At 50.3% G+C, this 22,397-nt stretch overlaps 1 protein-coding gene across 3 annotated transcripts in view; it reads right to left on the minus strand.

The window, feature by feature from the left end:
- LOC123773736 (uncharacterized) overlaps positions 1 to 22,397 on the minus strand; it is a 437,688-nt gene that overhangs the window by 102,819 nt on the left and 312,472 nt on the right. The window contains exon 1 of one of the 3 annotated variants that reach the window (XM_045767615.2): positions 4,830 to 5,538. The exons of the other annotated variants lie outside the window; for them this stretch is intronic. Within the exon in view, the coding sequence (XP_045623571.2) occupies positions 4,830 to 5,508 (679 nt within the window). The 5' untranslated portion in view covers positions 5,509 to 5,538. Of the gene's footprint in view, positions 1 to 4,829; positions 5,539 to 22,397 lie in introns of those variants that run through there. 3 annotated transcript variants of the gene reach the window in all.

A 22,397-nucleotide genomic window follows, 5' to 3' on the forward strand; every position in this document is an offset into this window, starting at 1 on the left:
AGGTACAGGGGGATAGTGTGGGCTGGTGTGTGTGTGTGTGTGTGTGCCTTATACACACTTCCTCACATCTCATCATGCCTCACTCCTCATCAAGCCTCACATCTCATCATGCCTCACATCTCATCATAAACCCGCCCCGGGAACAGCTTCCTCACATGCCCAACACCTCGCTGATATGTTTGCATTTTTACCTGTACGTGGCACCCAAACGCTTCTACTCACCCGGATTTTAGCTGTTATAAGCTAAGATATTATTGCTTGCAGCCCGCGAGGCATTACATCCAAGCTTCTGAAGACAAATGAAGACACCCGTTCAGTGACCGAAGACACTTGTCCTGTGACCGAAGACACTTGTCCAGTGACCGAAGACACTTGTCCCGTGACCGAAGACACTTGTCCCGTGACCGAAGACACTTGTCCTGTGACCGAAGACACTTGTCCAGTGACCGAAGACACTTATCCAGTGACCGAAGACACTTATCCAGTAACCGAAGACACTTGTCCTGTGACCGAAGACACTTGTCCAGTGACCGAAGACACTTATCCAGTGACCGAAGACACTTATCCAGTAACCGAAGACACTTATCCAGTGACTGAAGACACTTATCCAGTGACCGAAGACACTTGTCCTGTGACCGAAGACACTTGTCCTGTGACCGAAGACACTTGTCCAGTGTCCGAAGACACTTGTCCTGTGACCGAAGACACTTGTCCAGTGACCGAAGACACTTATCCAGTGACCGAAGACACTTATCCAGTGACCGAAGACACTTATCCAGTAACCGAAGACACTTATCCAATGACCGAAGACACTTGTCCTGTACACTCAGACACATCAACAGCAGCACCAGCAATGTGTGTATTAAGACTGAAGTCTGCAACTTACAATCCAAGAGGACTAATCCATATTAATATAAAATAGAATATATTAGAACCTAATTGAAGCTTTGTTTAAATTTCAAACTGGTCCCCGTGTCCAGTCTAGGGACTAGATTATCTTGAGGTTATCTTGAGATGATTTCGGGGCTTTTTAGTGTCCCCGCGGCCCGGTCCTCGACCAGGCCTCCACCCCCAGGAAGCAGCCCGTGACAGCTGACTAACACCCAGGGACCTATTTTACTGCTAGGTAACAGGGGCATAGGGTGAAATAAACTCTGCCCGTTGTTTCTCGCCGGCGCCTGGGATCGAACCCAGGCCCACAGGATCACAAGTCCAGCGTGCTGTCCGCTCGGCCGACCGGCTCCCCTCACAGAGTTGGTACTGTCAGTACCAACTCACAGTACTTGAGGAACCCAAGTTAACATTGACAATTGTAAACAAAACAGAGATATACACAGCGAGAAGTATACCCCGCTTTTCGGGGTATACTTTACCGTACGCCTGAAGTATGTTCAATGGTAAACAAATCCACAGGGGCCGTGACGAGGATTCGAACCTGCGTCCAGGAGCATCCCAGACACTGCCTTAATCATTTGATGCATCACATTAGTGTGATCTCTGTTTAACCTGGTTGATACCTGGTTGATACCTGGTTGATGGGGTTCTGGGAGTTCTTCTACTCCCCAAGCCCGGCCCGAGGCCAGGCTTGACTTGTGAGAGTTTGGTCCACCAGGCTGTTGCTTGGAGCGGCCCGCAGGCCCACATACCCACCACAGCCCGGCTGATCCGGAATTTCTCTTAGAAAACAGTCTAGTTTTCTCTTGAAGATGTCCACGGTTGTTCCGGCAATATTTCTTATGCTTGCTGGGAGGACGTTGAACAACCGCGGACCTCTGATGTTTATACAGTGTTCTCTGATTGTGCCTATGGCACCTCTGCTCTTCACTGGTTCAATCTTGCATCCAGACAGTGTTCTCTGTATCTACTGCACCTCTACTCCTCACCGCTTCTCTTCTACATTTTCATCATTTCTTCTCTTCTACATTTATCTTTCGCTCCTGTACGTCGTTATTCTACTGTGACAGTTTGGGACCTGGCCTTCCAGTATCATCCAGGTATACGGTGATGATGTGGGCGTGCAAGGAAGGGGGTACAAGTACACGTGAATGTACACATGTACATTCACATGTACATGTGAAGGGGGAGGGCTTGGGTACATGTACACGTGAAGGGGGGGGAGGCTTGGGTACATATCCAGCTGTTTGACAAGGCTGGCGTCCCGTGCCCTACTGGACGGGAATGGTAACAGCTGCAAGTGGGCGTCCAGGAAGTGGACCTTCACACATGTTCCTCCGGGGGGAGCAGGAAGGGGGGGGGGGGGCAGGCCCACATCTGTTTCTCACCTGTCCTCTTCAACAGTGTTGCAGCTGCAGCCGCCCGCACCCACCTCTGTTCCACCGGCACCCACCGGGCTACGGTTCCTAATGACCAGTTCAACCTACTGCACAAAAGGAACTCTGTAATGTTAACAAGGTCTACGAGGTCCTGGAAGGTCCAAGAAGGTCCAGGAAGGTCTAGGAAGGTGCAGGAAGGTCCTGAAAGGTTCTCGAAGGTCCTGGAAGGTCCAGGAAGGTTCAGGAAGATCCTGGAAGGTCCAGGAAGGTAATGGAAGATCCTGGAAGGTCCAGGAAGGTCCAGGAAGTCTTCAATTCTGAAGAGATCGGAGCCGTGGCGTGGGTGAGCTCACACGAGCGCTAATGTCGGCTAGTGTCTGAGGAGGTAGTCAACTGCTGGACATAGGCAATACCTGGCACCAGACAAAAGTGTCCAGCCTGGCTAGAGATAACAGGGATAAGGTAACCAATTAACAAGTGTTTATATCGATTCATTGCCAAATTAAAAGTTCCCCTGAACATCTGGAAAACTGTAACCGCTTTGCAATATTTAAGAGACTGGGGCAGGCAGGAGCTGGAGCCGGTCGGCCGAGCGGACAGCACGCTGGATACGTGATCCTATGGTCCCGGATTCGATCCCGGGCGCCGGCGAGAAACAATGGGCAGAGTTTCTTTCACCCTATGCCCCTGTTACCTAGCAGTAAATATGTACCTGGGTGTTAGTCAGCTGTCACGGGCTCCTTCCTGGGGGTGGAGGCCTGGTCCCGCGGGGACACTAAGCCCCGAAATCATCTCAAGATAACCTCAAGAATCATCTCAAGATGAGTGACCATTACCACTGGGTGTGGTCCACTTCCAGTGTACTGGAAAAAAATAATGATGGGACATAGAAGCGAGGACACACTTCAGAACTGAGAAGCGGCGGGGACATGAGAGGCAAGCCGTGCCTGGCGGACCTGGTAACACATCCACGACATTGAGCGAAGAGAACTAGTTAGGCTGCATCTTCCTAGACTGCCAAAAAGCCCTTGACACTGTCCGCCATGAAAGACTGTTCCACAAAATGAAAGAAGCAGGTTAGAGTCACTAGGAAGATGCTGGTCAGACTGCATGAGAGAGTACCTGACACAGTGGTAATAAGAGTAACCAGATGAAAGTTGAGTTATGAGGACATGAAAGAACACAAAACCATACAGAAGAGAAGGAGCAGAGGCGAAGTGATCACGACGTAGAAAATTGAGAGGGAGGAAAACTAACGTGAGTGGATAGTCATGTCCTGATGAGGAAAGGCAGAAAGAGGAGACACGGGAGGAAAGTGGAGATAGAAGCCAATCATTAAATCTAAAGCAATACTGGAATTCAGTGCATTTGGTAAAGAAATGAATCGGGTTTGATGCAAGTGGTGGAAACTGCCTCCAGTGACAGCTTCAATAATTACACTGACGGGATGTATGAAGCACCAGGCTGTGTGAAGCACCAGGCTGTGTGAAGCACCAGGATGTGTGAAGCACCAGGATGTGTGAAGCCCCAGGATGTGTGAAGCCCCAGGATGTGTGAAGCCCCAGGATGCGTGAAGCACCAGGATGCGTGAAGCACCAGGATGCGTGAAGCACCAGTATGTGTGAAGCACCAGGATGCGTGAAGCACCAGGATGCGTGAAGCACCAGGATGCGTGAAGCACCAGGATGCGTGAAGCACCAGGATGCGTGAAGCACCAGGATGTGTGAAGCACCAGGATGTGTGAAGCACCAGGATGTGTGAAGCACCAGGATGTGTGAAGCACCAGGATGTATGAAGCACCAGGATGTATGAAGCACCAGGATGTGTGAAGCACCAGGATGTATGAAGCACCAGGATGTATGAAGCACCAGGATGTGTGAAGCACCAGGATGTATGAAGCACCAGGATGTGTGAAGCACTAGGATGTGTGAAGCACCAGGATGTGTGAAGCACCAGGATGTGTGAAGCACCAGGATGTATGAAGCACCAGGATGTGTGAAGCACCAGGATGTATGAAGCACCAGGATGTGTGAAGCACCAGGATGTATGAAGCACCAGGATGTGTGAAGCACCAGGATGTATGAAGCACCAGGATGTGTGAAGCACCAGGATGCGTGAAGCACCAGGATGCGTGAAGCACCAGGATGTGAGAAGCACCAGGATGTATGAAGCACCAGGATGTGTGAAGCACCAGGATGCGTGAAGCACCAGGATGCGTGAAGCACCAGGATGTATGAAGCACCAGGATGTGTGAAGCACCAGGATGCATGAAGCACCAGGATGTATGAAGCACCAGGATGCATGAAGCACCAGGATGTATGAAGCACCAGGATGTGTGAAGCACCAGGATGCATGAAGCACCAGGTAGGCCTACAACAGAGCCCCAGACCTAAATATCATTCACCATAAACACAATTAGCTAACATAGGCCACAGACAGTGTGAGCGCCACTCAGGGGGAAGACAACACAGGTGTAGGAGACACAGGTGTAGGCGACACAGGTGTAACAGGTGTGGTAGAGACAGAGGTGTTCAGCGTGCAGGTTGTTATACTCACCGAGTGAGAGGTTGTGCAGCGGGGAGAAGGTGAAGGCGCCAGGATACCCCGGAGGGCCTGGCGACAGGGGCGTCCTGGGGGAGTGTGGCGGGGGCTTGCGGGGTGACGGAGTGGCCGACGTGGCCAGGAGAGGCGGGGGTCTGTGGCCAGGACCCGGGGCCAGCAGGGGCTTGGTGCTGTGGGCGCTGCTCGACGCCAGGCTGATGTCTCGCGACGTGTCTCTGCTCAAGTCCCGCGACGACACGCTGGGGTCGCGGTAGTTGGCGGGAAGCAGAGGGGCGGAGCGCCACTGGGAGAGGGCCGCGGCCCTGGGGGGCGGAGACCCCAGGTGACCAGACGACACCCAAGCGGTTCGGTGGGCGTGCGGTGGGCGGCGCGGGGTGTGGGCGTGGTGGAGAGCAGTCAGGAGGTGGTTGACACGGTTCTGGCGGGTGAGGGTATCTATTGGCGGTGGGTGTGGCGGTGGTGGGTGGTGGTGCGGGTGGCGGAGGTGGTAGTGGGCGTGGTGTGGGTGGTGGTGGGTGGGGTTGAGCGAGGCGCGGCCCCCGGGGAGCGACTCCAGGTAGTCAGGGCCGGAGTAGAGACAGTCGTCACGGCGGTACACCACCTCGTAGCGGTAGTGCTGACGGCGCCGCCCGCGTCCCCCACTACACCACCCGCACACACGCCACGACACCATCACGTCCCGCCCGCCCCATGCTCGTCCCGCCCCCCGTCCACCCGCCGCCGCCCACACCCACTAATCCCCGCCGCCCACCTGCCAGTACCTCCACACACACACACACGCCCCTGGCTACTGCCTTGCTCAGTGGGTAAATGGGCGTGGTGGCCTTGCTCTGCTCCCCTGGGCCTCCCTACCTCACGCCCGCAGTGCCACTCTAGTGCCACTCTAGTGCCACTCTCCCACCACACAACACATTCACTGCACTCTTCCAAAAGGTTGCAACACTTAACAATAAGGAACTTATTAAAGTTAAAAAACTTATTTAACTTAAAGGTCCTTGTAAAGTCCGGCTAAACAAAGCCTTTTTTCCTGGCTTCACGACCCTATAAATAACAAATATAACTTGTTATATAACAAATATAATTTGTAAAATATGTGGCGAGATAACACAGTCAGCTTGGTCAGGGAGCCAGGAAGGATGGGGGGTGTCAGGGTGCCCCAGGTCTACCCCAGCACACAGCAGACGGGGATAGGAACGGTAGTATACCACGGTGACCTCTGAGGTCAATACCGGCTATGTTGGGGGCGTCACATTGTATCCCGGTGTCAGGCGAGTACCTGATAACTGACATCATGAGGACATAAGGGTGGTTATGAGTCTCCATGTGCGGACTGACTGGGATCAAATAAACATAGAAGTTGCAAACATTCTTAACCCGTCTTAACAAAACTCCCATGACAGGAATACAAAAACTGCCGAAACATATAAATCTGCTTGAAATATGTTCTTTTTTCGAAAGGTCAGAGAGAATAGAAGTTTAGAAAGAAAACCCAGACGACATACAAAACAAAGAAACAATAAAACACGACTGTCCCAACAAAGAAAAAATTATTTAAACAAGGAGATTAAAGAAATAGAGCAGAGGATAAAAAATCATATCAGACTAAAGAAATGCAATTGGAACAAAAACAAGCCATACAAGATATAAGGAACAATCAATTTTTTTGTTTTCACGTATTCAAAATCAAAATAAAAACAAACTTACACCAATATTAGAATTAAACTTACAGGTGAAAGTTCATATACAGAGGATAAGAAAATTACTGAAAGTCTAAAAGATCAGAACGAGGCTACGTTTAGCACCACATATCAAGCAGGCACCCGCAGTAAACAACACCAAACTAGTACCTACGGGCTCGCCATAGCCCGTGCTACTTGGAACTGTTGTTCCAGGTAGCGAATCTTTAACAACAACAACAAACAACACGACAGCACAAGATCCGGACAGCTTCTTCGTGAAAGAGAAAGATATTTGGATACAGGGATACGTGAAGAGTCTGCCTGGACACAAGGAAGATACCGCGTCCCCCAAGGATGCAAGGAAGCAGCACTTGCATCCAACCAGTCCTCTTAAAAATAACGTCACTTTTGGCTAGTATGCGCGGCGCTATGGCCAAATTTGGACGTAATTTGAAATGAAATCGACTCACAAAAGTGACGTACTGTTCCGTTTTCTGTTTGAGTCGTCCGGCTTACTCGGCAATCTTAGAAGAGGCAACTTTCCATTAACTTTTTCATAACGTTTTGAAACTTTATTAGAATTTCCTGCCCACCTAACCTATCAGAGGACCCTTAACCTACTGTTGTTGTGCACCCTGCACAAAGGGAGGGAACAAAGCATTGGCTAAACATCATAGACCAGTTGCACTACCATCACACCTAAAGAATTTTTCAACGAGTGATCAGGAGTCAGAGCTCCAGTTTCATGGAAAACAGTGACCTCCACAACCCAGGTCAACATGGCTTTAGCAGCCCGTCCTCCAAACAAAGATCCAAAAGTGATTCCATCCACCCGCCAAACCCCAGCTGTTTATGAATGAAAAACGGTTTACACACGACTCACAACTGCTGACGTTCGAACATATCCGGAACAAGTGCTTCACTGACGAATTTTGATCGAATCACAACGCTATAAATGCTTCACCCACGTACTACAAATACAAATAATCGCCAACAGAACCTAAACACCTAACCTAACCTAACCTATGCCTATATATGCACAATATGCTAATATATTATAATATTAATTTATACTTGAGAAAATTCCCATTTTGAATGAACAGCATATTAAAATTTAAGAATGCGTCTGTGGGGTCGACCGCTGGATGTAATGGACTTGAGTCGAGGACGGGTTGGACCTCCACAACCCAGGTCAACATGGCTTTAGACCGGGAAGATCACGCCTTTCACAATTACTCAACCCCTGACAAAATCACGGAAGCGATAAAAGAGAAACAGAATGCCGATGTTGTATATACAGACTTTGGAAAGGCATTATATAAATGTGACCATGGAGTGATAGCCCACGAAATGTGATCAATAGGGATAACAGGTAAAATAGGACAATGAATATTCAATTTCCTGTCAAAAAGAATTTATAGAGCAATAATCAGTTAAACAAAATCGAGTCTAAGTACACTGAAAGGCTCTGTACTTCAGGGCACAGTTCTTGCACCACTCTGTCAATCAACTGTCAATCATCTGCTGGATCAATGTTATCCCAAATCAAGCCTGGCCCGAAGCCGGGCTTGGGGAGTTGAAGAACTCTCAGGTTCAATCTATATGTTCAATCAATATGTAGGTTCAATCTAGGTACAATCCAACACCTTCTCTATCCTTCACCACTTTATTTGCGTTTGCATCTTCCCTAGACACTATCTTCATTAATAAATCCTACATAAGATAAACTATCATTTAATCATGTTGACCAAACCACACACTAGAAAGTGAAGGGACGACGACGTTTCGATCCGTCCTGGACCAGTCTCATTTAATCATGTTAAAAATAATATACTGGATGAATTTTAGTGAAAATGGAGTCTGAAATATAGCGAGATTGCATAATCCGTTTCAACTGCCATTTCATGAAACGAAGAGGGCATAGGGGTCGACCTCGGACCCATCTATGAGTCTATAACCATCCCCCAAACCAGTCATCCTGCAAAGTTTGGTGAGACTAGCCCACGCGTCTAGCCTTCAACCTCAGACAGACAGAAACAGATCACGTCACAAAATACTGTTGCTGTGACCCACAATAAGACCAGATGGGTGAGACTTCAGAGGCTGTAATTCACGCCACGTTTGCGTTAAATAAATCTAAACGTTCGTGAGGACCAAGAAGTCCTCCTTCGGAACCACGAGAGACAAACCTTTGACAAAGCTTTTGACAGCGTTCGGGTGGATAAAGAGGAAAAGGATGGTGTGGCATGGATGAGTTGGTTGCACCCCCAGCCGCGGGAGTGAGCGGCATATACTGACAACCATAGTGCTGGGAACACACACACACACACACACACACACACACACACACACACACACACACACACACACACACACACACACACACACACACACACACACACACACACACACACACACACACACTTACCGCCCGCACATTCCCACCCTCAAGGCCAAGGTCCTGCACCACATGATCGCTCGGCCTGCCAACACTACTATGTACACTCTCCCACTACTGGACACACACATGTCCACCAGCGTGCCCCGCTCTCTAGCCGGGCCAAGAGATCAAACCGCACATGGAGGGTCGTCAGTGAACGAGGAGGGTCGTCAGTGAACGAGGAGGGTCGTCAGTGAACGAGGAGGATCGTCAGTGAACGAGGAGGGTCGTCAGTGAACGAGGAGGGTCGTCAGTGAACGAGGAGGATCGTCAGTGAACGAGGAGGATCGTCAGTGAAAAAGGAGGGGTCGTCAGTGAATAAGGAGGGGTCGTCAGTGAACGAGGAGGATCGTCAGTGAACGAGGAGGATCGTCAGTGAACGAGGAGGGTCGTCAGTGAACGAGGAGGATCGTCAGTGAACGAGGAGGATCGTCAGTGAAAAAGGAGGGGTCGTCAGTGAATAAGGAGGGGTCGTCAGTGAACGAGGAGGATCGTCAGTGAATAAGGAGGGGTCGTCAGTGAATGAAGAACGCGGACAGTGAATGAAACCAAAAATCGTTGTCAGCATGAATAGGAACTGTGAACATTGGAGTGTATAATGTGTTGGGGGGGGGTGAATAACGAAGGTGGTTGGGCGAGGAAAAGTTGGAGGTGGTGGAGGAGGAGGAGGCGTTGCCCCTCCACACGCTACCACACCAAACACTGATATTAATGTCACTTGTCCCTCCAAAACCACACACACACACACACTCTCCTCTACTCTCCTGCCCCATCTCCACGACACTAACCACTTGGTCTCTTCCTCCACTACACAGTACAGTCCACTTTGATCTTTTTAACACGCCGGGTAAACTTGCGTACACGCTGAGTACACAGGTGTTTGGCCTTCAGAGTGCACCTTGTAGCGAGGCACTCGGGGCATGGGGGTGGCGTCACTCACGCCACCTGCACTCATAATTCTTTATACATCACACATTTAATCTCTACGATTTGCTCAGCGAGGCAAAATACAGGTGTAAATCAGCATTATCTGAGTGTGATACTGTGTTGGTACATGCACAATCGTTCAGTGTCGGGGCTTGGTGAAGACTGCCGCCTGCCGCCACACTCACCGCCTGCGGCCACCCGCAACACCCCCTCCCGCCCTCACCCACCTCCCCGCAACTACCCGCACCTCACATGCACGCCACATGCTGCATTCTCACTGCATTATCTCTCATTCTAATGAGCGGGGGTGATGGATAATGAGGTGTAGGAAGGAGTAGTGAGGAAAAGGTGGGGTGTAGAAGCGTAGTGTAGGTGCCCAGGCGCGGAGGTATGCGACGCCGGGGGCGGAGGGCGAGCCTCGCCTCCCCACGCCGCTGCCGGACGCACGACCACACATCTCTCACAACACGCAACTCTATGCGTGCACAACACCCACCATACACCTACTGCAGTATACACACTCCTCCCTACACCCATGCCCAGCCTCCATATAAACCCATAGTTACTAGAGGAGGAGCGTGAAGAGCTGGGAGGAAAATGTGTAGAGGGGGGGCAGGTGGTGGCGGCGTCTATGCGTACATGGCCTCGCCATTCTTACCGCTACCTGCCCGCACCGCAGCGCATACCACACCCTTCTGCCCCCCCTTCTTCACGCACTCAATGGATTCCCCGCACCAAGCTGACCCTACACCAAGAAATAAAACAAAGGAGTTAACAGTGGGAGAGCGCAGGGACCTGGGGCCAGATTCACGAAAGCACTTACGCAAGCACTTACGAACCTGTACATCTTTTCTCAATCTTTGGCGGCTTTGTTTACAATTATTAAACAGTTAATGAGCTCCGAAGCACCAGGAGGCTGTTTATAACAATAACAACAGTTGATTGGCAAGTTTTCGTGCTTGTAAACTGTTTAATATATGTAAACAATGCCGTCAAAGATTGAGGAAAGATGTATACGTTCGTAAGTGCTTGCGTAACTGCTTCGTGAATCTGGCCCCTGGTGACCCTGACCTGTTTCTGTGCGACAGGTCACGCCAGCCTGCGAGTACGGTCTGTGGCACGCGACTATAGCCCTTGTATGCCATGTGACGCATTCACCAGTGCTCACCATTCACCAGTGCTCACCATTCACCAGTGCTCACCATTCACCAGTGTTCACCATTCACCAGTGCTCACCATTCACCAGTGCTCACCATTCACCAGTGCTCACCATTCACCAGTGTTCACCATTCACCAGTGCTCACCATTCACCAGTGCTCACCATTCACCAGTGCTCACCATTCACCAGTGCTCACCATTCACCAGTGCTCACCATTCACCAGTGCTCACCATTCACCAGTGCTCACCATTCACCAGTGCTCACCATTCACCAGTGCTCACCATTCACTACGCTCTCACCATACGCGAACACGACCACCTCACCCACTCTCCAGACGTCAATGGTCGTACACACCGTCGTGGACTAACCAAATGCCATCACCAGGACAAAGGGTTAGTGAGGCTATACCCCGAGCGAGCTACGCTTAGCCTTCACTACCTTAGTTCAAGTTCAAGTTTATTGAGACAAGAATCATGATACAGGTAAATAAAGGAGACAAGAATCATATATATTTAGGAAAGACTTGGGTAAATACTGGTTCGGTAACAGGGTTGTTGATTTGTGGAACCAATTACCGCGTAACGTGGTGGAGGTGGGGGTCCCTCGATTGTTTCAAGCGTAGGTTGGACATGTATATGCAACCCGTTCTCGCACTTTCGTATAGTTAATATTGACTTATTAAATACGTGCATATGTAACATACTAGTTTACCTTGAAAAGCGTCATAGAAAACACCGACCTTACCTAACCTTCTTAGTAGGTTAAGATAAGCATCTTATTGCTTCGTAATTACAATTATTACTTAACCTATACCTATAATAGGTAACCTATACCTAAAATAGGTTAAGTAATAATTGTAATTACGAAGCAATAAGATGCTTATCTTAACATAGCATACCTATAATAGGTAACCTATACCTATAATAGGTTAAGTAATAATTGTAATTACGAAGCAATAAGATGCTTATCTTAACATACTAAGAAGGTTAGGTAAGGTCGGTGTTTTCTATGAAGCTTTTCAAGGTAAACTAGTATGTTTAGTATGTCACATATGCACGTATTTAATAAGTCAATATTGACTATACGAAAGTGCGAGAACGGGTTGCGATAAACTAAGCCGCATTAGAAGATTGTGAAATTACAGGGTATGCTTGTGAAGCTGGTCTGTAGTTCATGGGCTCCTGCCTCTACCCCTCTCTTGAGTATTTCTACAATTGTTTTCCATTCCTTTATAATTCTACCTTTTTCTACAGAGATGCTGAGGACCAATATCAATGGTTTTATCAGCTTATCTGCTGCCGCTTGAAGAAGGATCCGTGTTCAAATATAAGGTTCTGATGCTTCTGTGATACCTTAAGTGATTTCGGGGCTTAGTGACCCCGCGGCCCGGTCGTCGACCAGGCCTCCAGTTATCCAGTTTCCCCTCATACCTTCCCGACTTCCTCTTATGTAACATTTGTTTCTAATCCTGTTTGTTAGTGGTACTTTATCCCTCGTATAGATGGGGAAGGTTGGCAGCTCCGGTGGTGTAGAGGGGCGGCTGGTGAGGTGTCATATGACACTAAGGCCAGGCTAACAAAGACCCGCCAACTCCGGCCCCCCACACACTACACCACCACTACTCCAGCCCCCACACACTACACCACCACTACTCCAGCCCCCACACACTACACCACCACTACTCCAGCCCCCACACACTACACCACCACTACTCCAGCCCCCACACACTACACCACCACTACTCCAGCCCTACACACTACACCACCACTACTCCAGCCCCCACACACTACACCACTACTACTCCAGCCCCCACACACTACACCACCACTACTCCAGCCCCCACACACTACACCACCACTACTCCAGCCCCCACACAGTACACCACCACTACTCCAGCCCCCACACACTACACCACTACTACTCCAGCCCCCACACACTACACCACCACTACTCCAGCCCCCACACACTACACCTCCACTACTCCAGCCCCCACACACTACACCACCACTACTCCAGCCCCCACACACTACACCACTACTACTCCAGCCCCCACACACTACACCACCACTACTCCAGCCCCCACACACTACACCACCACTACTCCAGCCCTACACACTACACCACCACTACTCCAGCCCCCACACACTACACCACTACTCCAGCCCCCACACACTACACCACTACTCCAGCCCCCACACACTACACCACCACTACTCCAGCCCCCACACACTACACCACCACTACTCCAGCCCCCACACACTACACCACCACTACTCCAGCCCCCACACACTACACCACCACTACTCCAGCCCCCACACACTACACCACCACTACTCCAGCCCCCACACACTACACCACCACTACTCCAGCCCCCACATACTACACCACCACTACTCCAGCCCCCACACACTACACCACCACTACTCCACCCCCACACACTACACCACCACTACTCCAGCCCCCACACACTACACCACCACTACTCCAGCCCCCACACACTACACCACTACTACTCCAGCCCCCACACACTACACCACCACTACTCCAGCCCCCACACACTACACCACCACTACTCCAGCCCCCACACACTACACCACTACTCCAGCCCCCACACACTACACCACCACTACTCCAGCCCCCACACACTACACCACCACTACTCCAGCCCCCACACACTACACCACCACTACTCCAGCCCCCACACACACTACACCACCACTACTCCAGCCCTACACACTACACCACCACTACTCCAGCCCCCACACACTACACCACTACTACTCCAGCCCCCACACACTACACCACCACTACTCCAGCCCCCACACACTACACCACCACTACTCCAGCCCCCACACAGTACACCACCACTACTCCAGCCCCCACACACTACACCACCACTACTCCAGCCCCCACACACTACACCACTACTACTCCAGCCCCCACACACTACACCACCACTACTCCAGCCCCCACACACTACACCTCCACTACTCCAGCCCCCACACACTACACCACCACTACTCCAGCCCCCACACACTACACCACTACTACTCCAGCCCCCACACACTACACCACCACTACTCCAGCCCCCACACACTACACCACCACTACTCCAGCCCTACACACTACACCACCACTACTCCAGCCCCCACACACTACACCACTACTCCAGCCCCCACACACTACACCACTACTCCAGCCCCCACACACTACACCACCACTACTCCAGCCCCCACACACTACACCACCACTACTCCAGCCCCCACACACTACACCACCACTACTCCAGCCCCCACACACTACACCACCACTACTCCAGCCCCCACACACTACACCACCACTACTCCAGCCCCCACACACTACACCACCACTACTCCAGCCCCCACACACTACACCACCACTACTCCAGCCCTCACACACTACACCACCACTACTCCAGCCCTACACACTACACCACCACTACTCCAGCCCCCACACACTACACCACCACTACTCCAGCCCCCACACACTACACCACCACTACTCCAGCCCTACACACTACACCACCACTACTCCAGCCCCCACACACTACACCACCACTACTCCAGCCCCCACACACTACACCACTACTCCAGCCCCCACACACTACACCACCACTACTCCAGCCCCCACACACTACACCACCACTACTCCTATCCTCCTCCAATACATGACCATAGAGAAAATATTAATCGTGTTATGCAGCTACGCTAGATTCTATATAGGATTACAATATGTGTCTGGATACAAGATGCTAAAAGTCCCCATCACACAGGATGGCAAGAGAGACAGCAGCAAGGGACCAGTAGTCGGCACTAACAAACTATGGGAGCATTGTGAGCATATCATCACGAACTCTAGAGGAAATTGTCAGGGGAAAAGAGATTCCCCTGATCCCTGACAAGCCATCACGACTATATAGCACTTGAAGGGATCAGGATAAGGTGGTGTTGACTTGCATTATTCTCTCTAGTATGGTTGGAAGCTTCAGTTCTTCCCTCATGTTGATGATTCTTGTGCATCTTGGAGCACCAAGAATTATCCTCATGGCCTCATTCTGTACTTCTTCAAGTTTGTCCAACACAGAGGAGGGGAAATTAATTAAGTGCAGAGCATTATAATCAACGAGAGATCTAACGAACATCATATAGAATATTCTAGCATATTTAATATTGATACCAATATTCTTACCAGTAAGTGTTCTCAATGGTTTTAGTCTTTCTTTTAACCTACGGAGTAGTTCATTTACAATGTCACTGTTAATACCAACTCCAAGGTATTTGTGCTGCCTACACGTCTCAATGTTCTGGTTGTTGACCTTGAAAGTTATAGGGATATGAGTGTTCTCTTTGGGATGGAGAACTCTGGATTTAGTTATAGAGATAACAAGACCACATTCAATGCTTTTAGCAGTGAATGAATCAAGTAGAGCTTGCAGTCTAGTTGGGGAATTTGCAACAATGCATATATCATCGGCATAACAAATGACGGCTTCGTCAGGTAGTGTAGGAATATCAATTGTTAATTTATGCATCAGAACATTGAACAGTGTGGGACTTAGCACTCCACCCTGGGGTGTACCCAACTCAAAGGGTGTACAAAGTTTACTTTTTACACCGTTAAACTCTACGGTAACACCAACTGCACTTTCTATTTCGTGGCACACTGAAGGGGTTGAGTTTACCTCGAGTGAGCGTTTGATGTGGCTCCTGTCTTTATTTCTTAGTTTTTAAAGCAGTGAAGAGCTGGTGTTTGTTACACACAGAGATCACACTAACCTGATGCATCAAATGAACAAATCCACAAGGGCCGTGACGAGGTTTCGAACCTGCGTCCGTTACCTTGAGGTGCTTCCGGGGCTTAGCGTCCCCACGGCCCGGTCCTCGACCAGGCCTCCACCCCTAGGAAGCAGCCCGTGACAGCTAACACCCAGGTACCTATTTTACTGCTAGGTAACAGGGGCATAGGATGAAAGAAACTCTGCCCATTGTTTCTCGCCGGCGCCCGGGATTGAACCCGGGACCACAGGATCCCAAGCACAGCGTGCTGTCCGCTCGTCCGACCGGCTCCCCGGTCACCACGGTCATAATTCTTGAAAGTTTGCGCGAAGTCTGTATATAAGAGTTTCTCCTGTCTTCCATATCATCGAAGTCCACATCGAAGCCCTTGGGAGCATCCTGTCCTCTTAAAAAGAACGTCGCTTTTGGCCGTTTGTCCGTATGGCCGAATATGGACGTAATTTGAAAATGAAAATAAATTTGGGATTTGTTTTTTCAACAACAGTAAGTTAAGGGTCCTCTGATAGGTTAGGTGGGCAGGAAATTCTCATAAAGTTTCAAAACGTTATGAAAAACGTTAAAGAAAAGTTTCCTCTTCTAAGCTTGCCGAGTAAGCCGGACGACTCAAACAGAAAACGGAACAGTACGTCACTTTTGTGAGTCGATTTCATTTCAAATTACGTCCAAATTTGGCCATAGCGCCGCGCATACCAGCCAAAAGTGACGTTATTTTTAAGAGGACGGGTTGCTGGGAGAGGCAGGAGCGCCCTGCTTTAAATCTACACTGTACAGTGTGATGTAGACTCAAAACTTGTGTTGTGTAGTCTTCGGTGTCTCCAAATGTAAGCACAAGGGGCTCAAGACTTTGAGCCCCTTGAGAATAAATATCTTTTGACCCTTCTTAACTTTACTAATGGCTTCTTGCTCTCTTTCGCCTCGATTTTTACTGATTCTTGAAGCTTTAGTTCGAACTCTTCAAGATCTAGCCGTAGCCTTCCTTAGTGTCCCGTGACTCAAAGACACACGTCTGTGACTTAGTTTCTTAGCTTATAGAAGTTTTTAGAAGAAGCTGTTTTCTGAAGCTGTGAAGCTGAAGAGGCTTATAGAAGCTGCTTTCGTTTAAACTTGCATCTTTTTCTTCTTTCTTAGTTATGTTACAAAAGGGTCAATAAGGTCAGGGGTGACCCGTACAACAGGTGGGACACTCAGTAAGGTCAGGGGTGACCCGTACAACAGGTGGGACACTCAGTAAGGTCAGGGTGACCCGTACAACAGGTGGGACACTCAGTAAGGTCAGGGTGACCCGTACAACAGGTGGGACACTCAGTAAGGTCACGGGTGACCCGTACAACAGGTGGGACACCCAGTAAGGTCAGGGTGACCCGTACAACAGGTGGGACACTCAGTAAGGTCACGGGTGACCCGTACAACAGGTGGGACACCCAGTAAGGTCAGGGGTGACCCGTACAACAGGTGGGACACTCAGTAAGGTCACGGGTGACCCGTACAACAGGTGCGACACCCAGTAAGGTCAGGGGTGATCCGTACAACAGGTGGGACATTCAGTAAGGTCAGAGTGACCTGTACAACAGGTGCGACACCCAGTAAGGTCAGGGGTGATCCGTACAACAGGTGCGACACCCAGTAAGGTCAGGGGTGACCCGTACAACAGGTGGGACATTCAGTAAGGTCAGAGTGACCCGTACAACAGGTGCGACACCCAGTAAGGTCAGGGGTGACCCGTACAACAGGTGGGACACCCAGTAAGGTCAGGGGTGATCCGTACAACAGGTGCGACACCCAGTAAGGTCAGGGGTGATCCGTACAACAGGTGGGACACTCAGTAAGGTCAGGGGTGATCCGTACAACAGGTGGGACATTCAGTAAGGTCAGGGGGTGACCCGTACAACAGGTGGGACATTCAGTAAGGTCAGGGGGTGACCCGTACAACAGGTGCGACACTCAGTAAGGTCAGAGTGACCCGTACAACAGGTGGGACATTCAGTAAGGTCAGGGGTGACCCGTACAACAGGTGGGACATTCAGTAAGGTCAGAGTGACCCGTACAACAGGTGCGACACTCAGTAAGGTCAGAGTGACCCGTACAACAGGTGCGACACCCAGTAAGGTCAGGGGGTGATCCGTACAACAGGTGGGACACTCAGTAAGGTCACGGGTGACCCGTACAACAGGTGGGACATTCAGTAAGGTCAGGAGTGACCCGCACAACAGGTGGGGAATTCAGTAAGGTCAGGGGGTGACCCGTACAACAGATGGGACACCCAGTAAGGTCAGGGGGTGACCCGTACAACAGATGGGACACCCAGTAAGGTCAGGGGGTGACCCGTACAACAGGTGCGACATTCAGTAAGGTCAGGAGTGACCCGTACAACAGGTGCGACACTCAGTAAGGTCAGGAGTGACCCGCACAACAGGTGGGGAACTCACTAAGGTCAGGAGTGACCCGTACAACAGATGGGACACTCAGTAAGGTCAGGAGTGACCCGCACAACAGGTGGGGAACTCAGTAAGGTCAGGAGTGACCCGTACAACAGATGGGACACTCAGTAAGGTCAGGAGTTACCCGCACAACAGGTGGGGAACTCAGTAAGGTCAGGAGTGACCCGTACAACAGGTGGGACACTCAGTAAGGTCAGGAGTTACCCGCACAACATGTGGGGAACTCAGTAAGGTCAGGAGTGACCCGCACAACAGATGGGACATTCAGTAAGGTCAGGGGTGACCCGTACAACAGGTGGGAGCGCAGGGTAAACATAGTGATGGATGATATGACGGATGAGCGAGTGGGCACACAGTCACCGTGACGGGGTGTGTGTGGTGGCAGGCGCTCTGGTACACGTCACCCTCTCTCCATCACCTGTCACGCTAATACACGCCCCAACACCTGTCATCCGTCACCGTGACAAACGGCCTGTCTCTGTTGCCCAGGACACCAACACCATGTATAGTGACACTTGTTCACCATACACTGTACAGTGACACGTGTTCACCACACACTGTACAGTGACACATGTTCACCACACACTGTACAGTGACACGTGTTCACCACACACTGTACAGTGACACGTGTTCACCACACACTGTACAGTGACACATGTTCACCACACACTGTACAGTGACACATGTTCACCATACACTGTACAGTGACACTTGTTCACCACACACTGTACAGTGATACGTGTTCACCACACACTGTACAGTGACACGTGTTCACCACACACTGTACAGTGACACGTGTTCACCATACACTGTACAGTGACACGTGTTCACCACACACTGTACAGTGACACGTGTTCACCACACACTGTACAGTGACACGTGTTCACCACACACTGTACAGTGACACTTGTTCACCATACACTGTACAGTGACACGTGTTCACCACACACTGTATAGTGACACGTGTTCACCATACACTGTACAGTGACACGTGTTCACCACACACTGTATAGTGACACGTGTTCACCATACACTGTACAGTGACACGTGTTCACCACACACTGTACAGTGACACGTGTTCACCACACACTGTACAGTGACACTTGTTCACCATACACTGTACAGTGACACGTGTTCACCACACACTGTATAGTGACACGTGTTCACCATACACTGTACAGTGATACGTGTTCACCACACACTGTACAGTGACACGTGTTCACCACACACTGTACAGTGACACGTGTTCACCACACACTGTACAGTGACACATGTTCACCACACACTGTACAGTGACACGTGTTCACCACACACTGTACAGTGACACGTGTTCACCACACACTGTACAGTGACACGTGTTCACCACACACTGTACAGTGACACGTGTTCACCACACACTGTACAGTGACACGTGTTCACCACACACTGCACAGTGACACGTGTTCACCACACACTGTACAGTGACACGTGTTCACCACACACTGTATAGTGACACGTGTTCACCACACACTGTACAGTGTTATGAACCCCCATGTAGTTTCATGATGTAGGTCCACTCCACAGGCTGCGAGCAGCCGCGTCTAACAGCCTGGTTGATCAGTCCAGCAACCAGGAGGCCTGGTCGACGACCGGGCCGCGGGGACACTAAGCCCCGAACTCATTTCAAGATATAAGATAACCTCAAGGGCGATTGGTGACATATCTCTTAAATAGTGACAACGAGTAGGGGCGACCCAGGGGGAACCACAGTGTGTGAATCCTTGAAGAGGATTGTGTGGGCAGGTGGACCTGATTGGCACCTGTGCCCTGACCCTTCACACGCAAGTCAACATTGAGAGGAGGTGATTAGTGGCAGTCAAACAGAAGTTGTGTGGGCGACTTAGCAGGGCGCCATATTTGGCCGTCGTGCGACGAGCCTCGCTGTCTCTATATTTTGCTGTTCATGTACGATGGACGTGGTTATCTTGAGATGATTTCGGGGCTTTAGTGTCCCCACGGCCCGGTCCTCGCCCAGGCCTCCACCCCCAGGAAGCACCCCGTGACAGCTGACTAACACCCAGGTACCTATTTACTGCTAGGTAAAAGGGGCATCAGGATGAAAGAAACTCTGCCCATCGTTTCTCGCCGGCGCCCGGGATCGAACCCGGGACCACAGGATCATAAGTCCAGCGTGCTGTCCGCTCGGCCGACCGGCTATACGACCCGTTTCGTTTAACAAGCAGTTACCTGTTTTACTGTTGGGTAAACAGAGGCTACAGTTAAGGATTGACGCCCGGTAAAACCTCCCCGGCCAGGATACGAACCCAGGCCAAAGCGCTTGCGAAACGCTAGGCGGGTGTGTTACCACTTCGCAAAGGGGACTGCTAATTGGGAATATCGAAGCTGCAAAAGGATCTTAATATGAGGACCCGCTGATGGATGGTCCGAGAAGTGCTTCCCAGGAAGATCAGTCACCATAGAGGAGACTTGTTGTGTAGCGAGAGTAGCTGAGGTACAGAGGGTAGATACATATAAGGTGGTGAGGGCAACATTATATATTTGAGAGGTGGATGGATTCCTGTAGTTATGGTGTTCAAATACATGTACAAAGCCTAGCTCAGACGGCCAGGTGACTGAGGCACAGTTGGTTGCTGGGGCCAGATTCACGAAGCAGTTACGCAGGTACTTACGAACACGTACATCTTTCCTCAATCTTTGACAGCTTTGGTTACATTTATTAAACAGTTTACAAGCATGAAAACTTGCCAATCAACTGTTGTTACTGTTATAAACAGCCTCCTGGTGCTTCGGAGCTCATTAACTGTTTAATAATTGTAAACAAAGCCGCCAAAGATTGAGAAAAGATGTAAAGGGTCGTAAGTGTTTGCGTAACTTCTTTGTGAATCTGGCCCCTGAAGAGGAGCAGGCAGCAGTCTAGCAGGGGACAATTAGATTGTTTACTGAACTTTTGGAAGTGTGATCTTATTTTGTAGAACCATTACCTGATAATACCAGGTTGTTCTTTAGTGTTTGTAATAAATGTAGTCTGTTAGACAACCGTGTTTGACCTTATCCTGGTGAGGATTTCTAAGATGATTGATGAAGATTAAGCCACCCAAAAGGTGGCACGGGCATGAATAGCCCGTAAGTGGTGGCCCTTTTGAGCCATTACCAGTATCAAGAGCTGATACTGGAGATCTGTGGAGGTGCGACTGTACCCTGCGTGACGGGAGATGTCTCCCGGACCAAATGGTGACCAGATGGATTTCTAAGATAAAGAGATAACAGGGGAGGATGACAGCATACCGAAAACATAAAGGGGGAAGTAGAAGAAGGTCACACTAAGACTAGGAGAGATAAGAGGGTACCTTACCTTGAGGTTACCTTGAGGTGCTTCCGGGGCTTAGCGTCCCTGCGGCCCGGTCCTCAACCATGCCTCCTTTTTGTTACATACCCCCAGGAAGCAGCCCGTAGCATCTGTCTAACTCCCAGGTACCTATTTACTGCTAGCTGAACAGGCGCATCGGGTGAAAGAAACATTTTGCCCATTTGTCTCCGCCTCCACCGGGGATCGAACCGGGAACATCAGGACTACGAACCTGAAGCGCTGTCCACCCAGCTGTCAGGCGCCCCTAACAGCTGGGGCATTGATTGACTGATTGATTGTATGAAGCGAGTGGAGGAAGCGACACAATCGCTTGTTCTTCACAGATTGTGAGCGAGTGCATCACAATCTGATTAAGCTGTGTTTAAAGTGCTGGATTATTATCACGTGTTCCCCTGCTTGATACCTGCTTGATACCTGGTTGATACCTGGTTGATACCTGGTTGATACCTGGTTGATGGGGTTCTGGGAGTTCTTCTACTCCCCAAGCCCGGCCCGAGGCCAGGCTTGACTTGTGAGAGTTTGGTCCACCAGGCTGTTGCTTGGAGCGGCCCGCAGGCCCACATATACCTGGTTGATGGGGTTCTGGGAGTTGTTCTACTCCCCAAGCCCGGCCCGAGGCCAGGCTTGACTTGTGAGAGTTTGGTCCACCAGGCTGTTGCTTGGAGCGGCCCGCAGGCCCACATATACCTGGTTGATGGGGTTCTGGGAGTTGTTCTACTCCCCAAGCCCGGCCCG

The sequence above is a fragment of the Procambarus clarkii genome, chromosome 72 (assembly GCF_040958095.1).
Source record: "Procambarus clarkii isolate CNS0578487 chromosome 72, FALCON_Pclarkii_2.0, whole genome shotgun sequence".
Taxonomy (NCBI): Eukaryota; Metazoa; Arthropoda; class Malacostraca; order Decapoda; family Cambaridae; genus Procambarus; species Procambarus clarkii.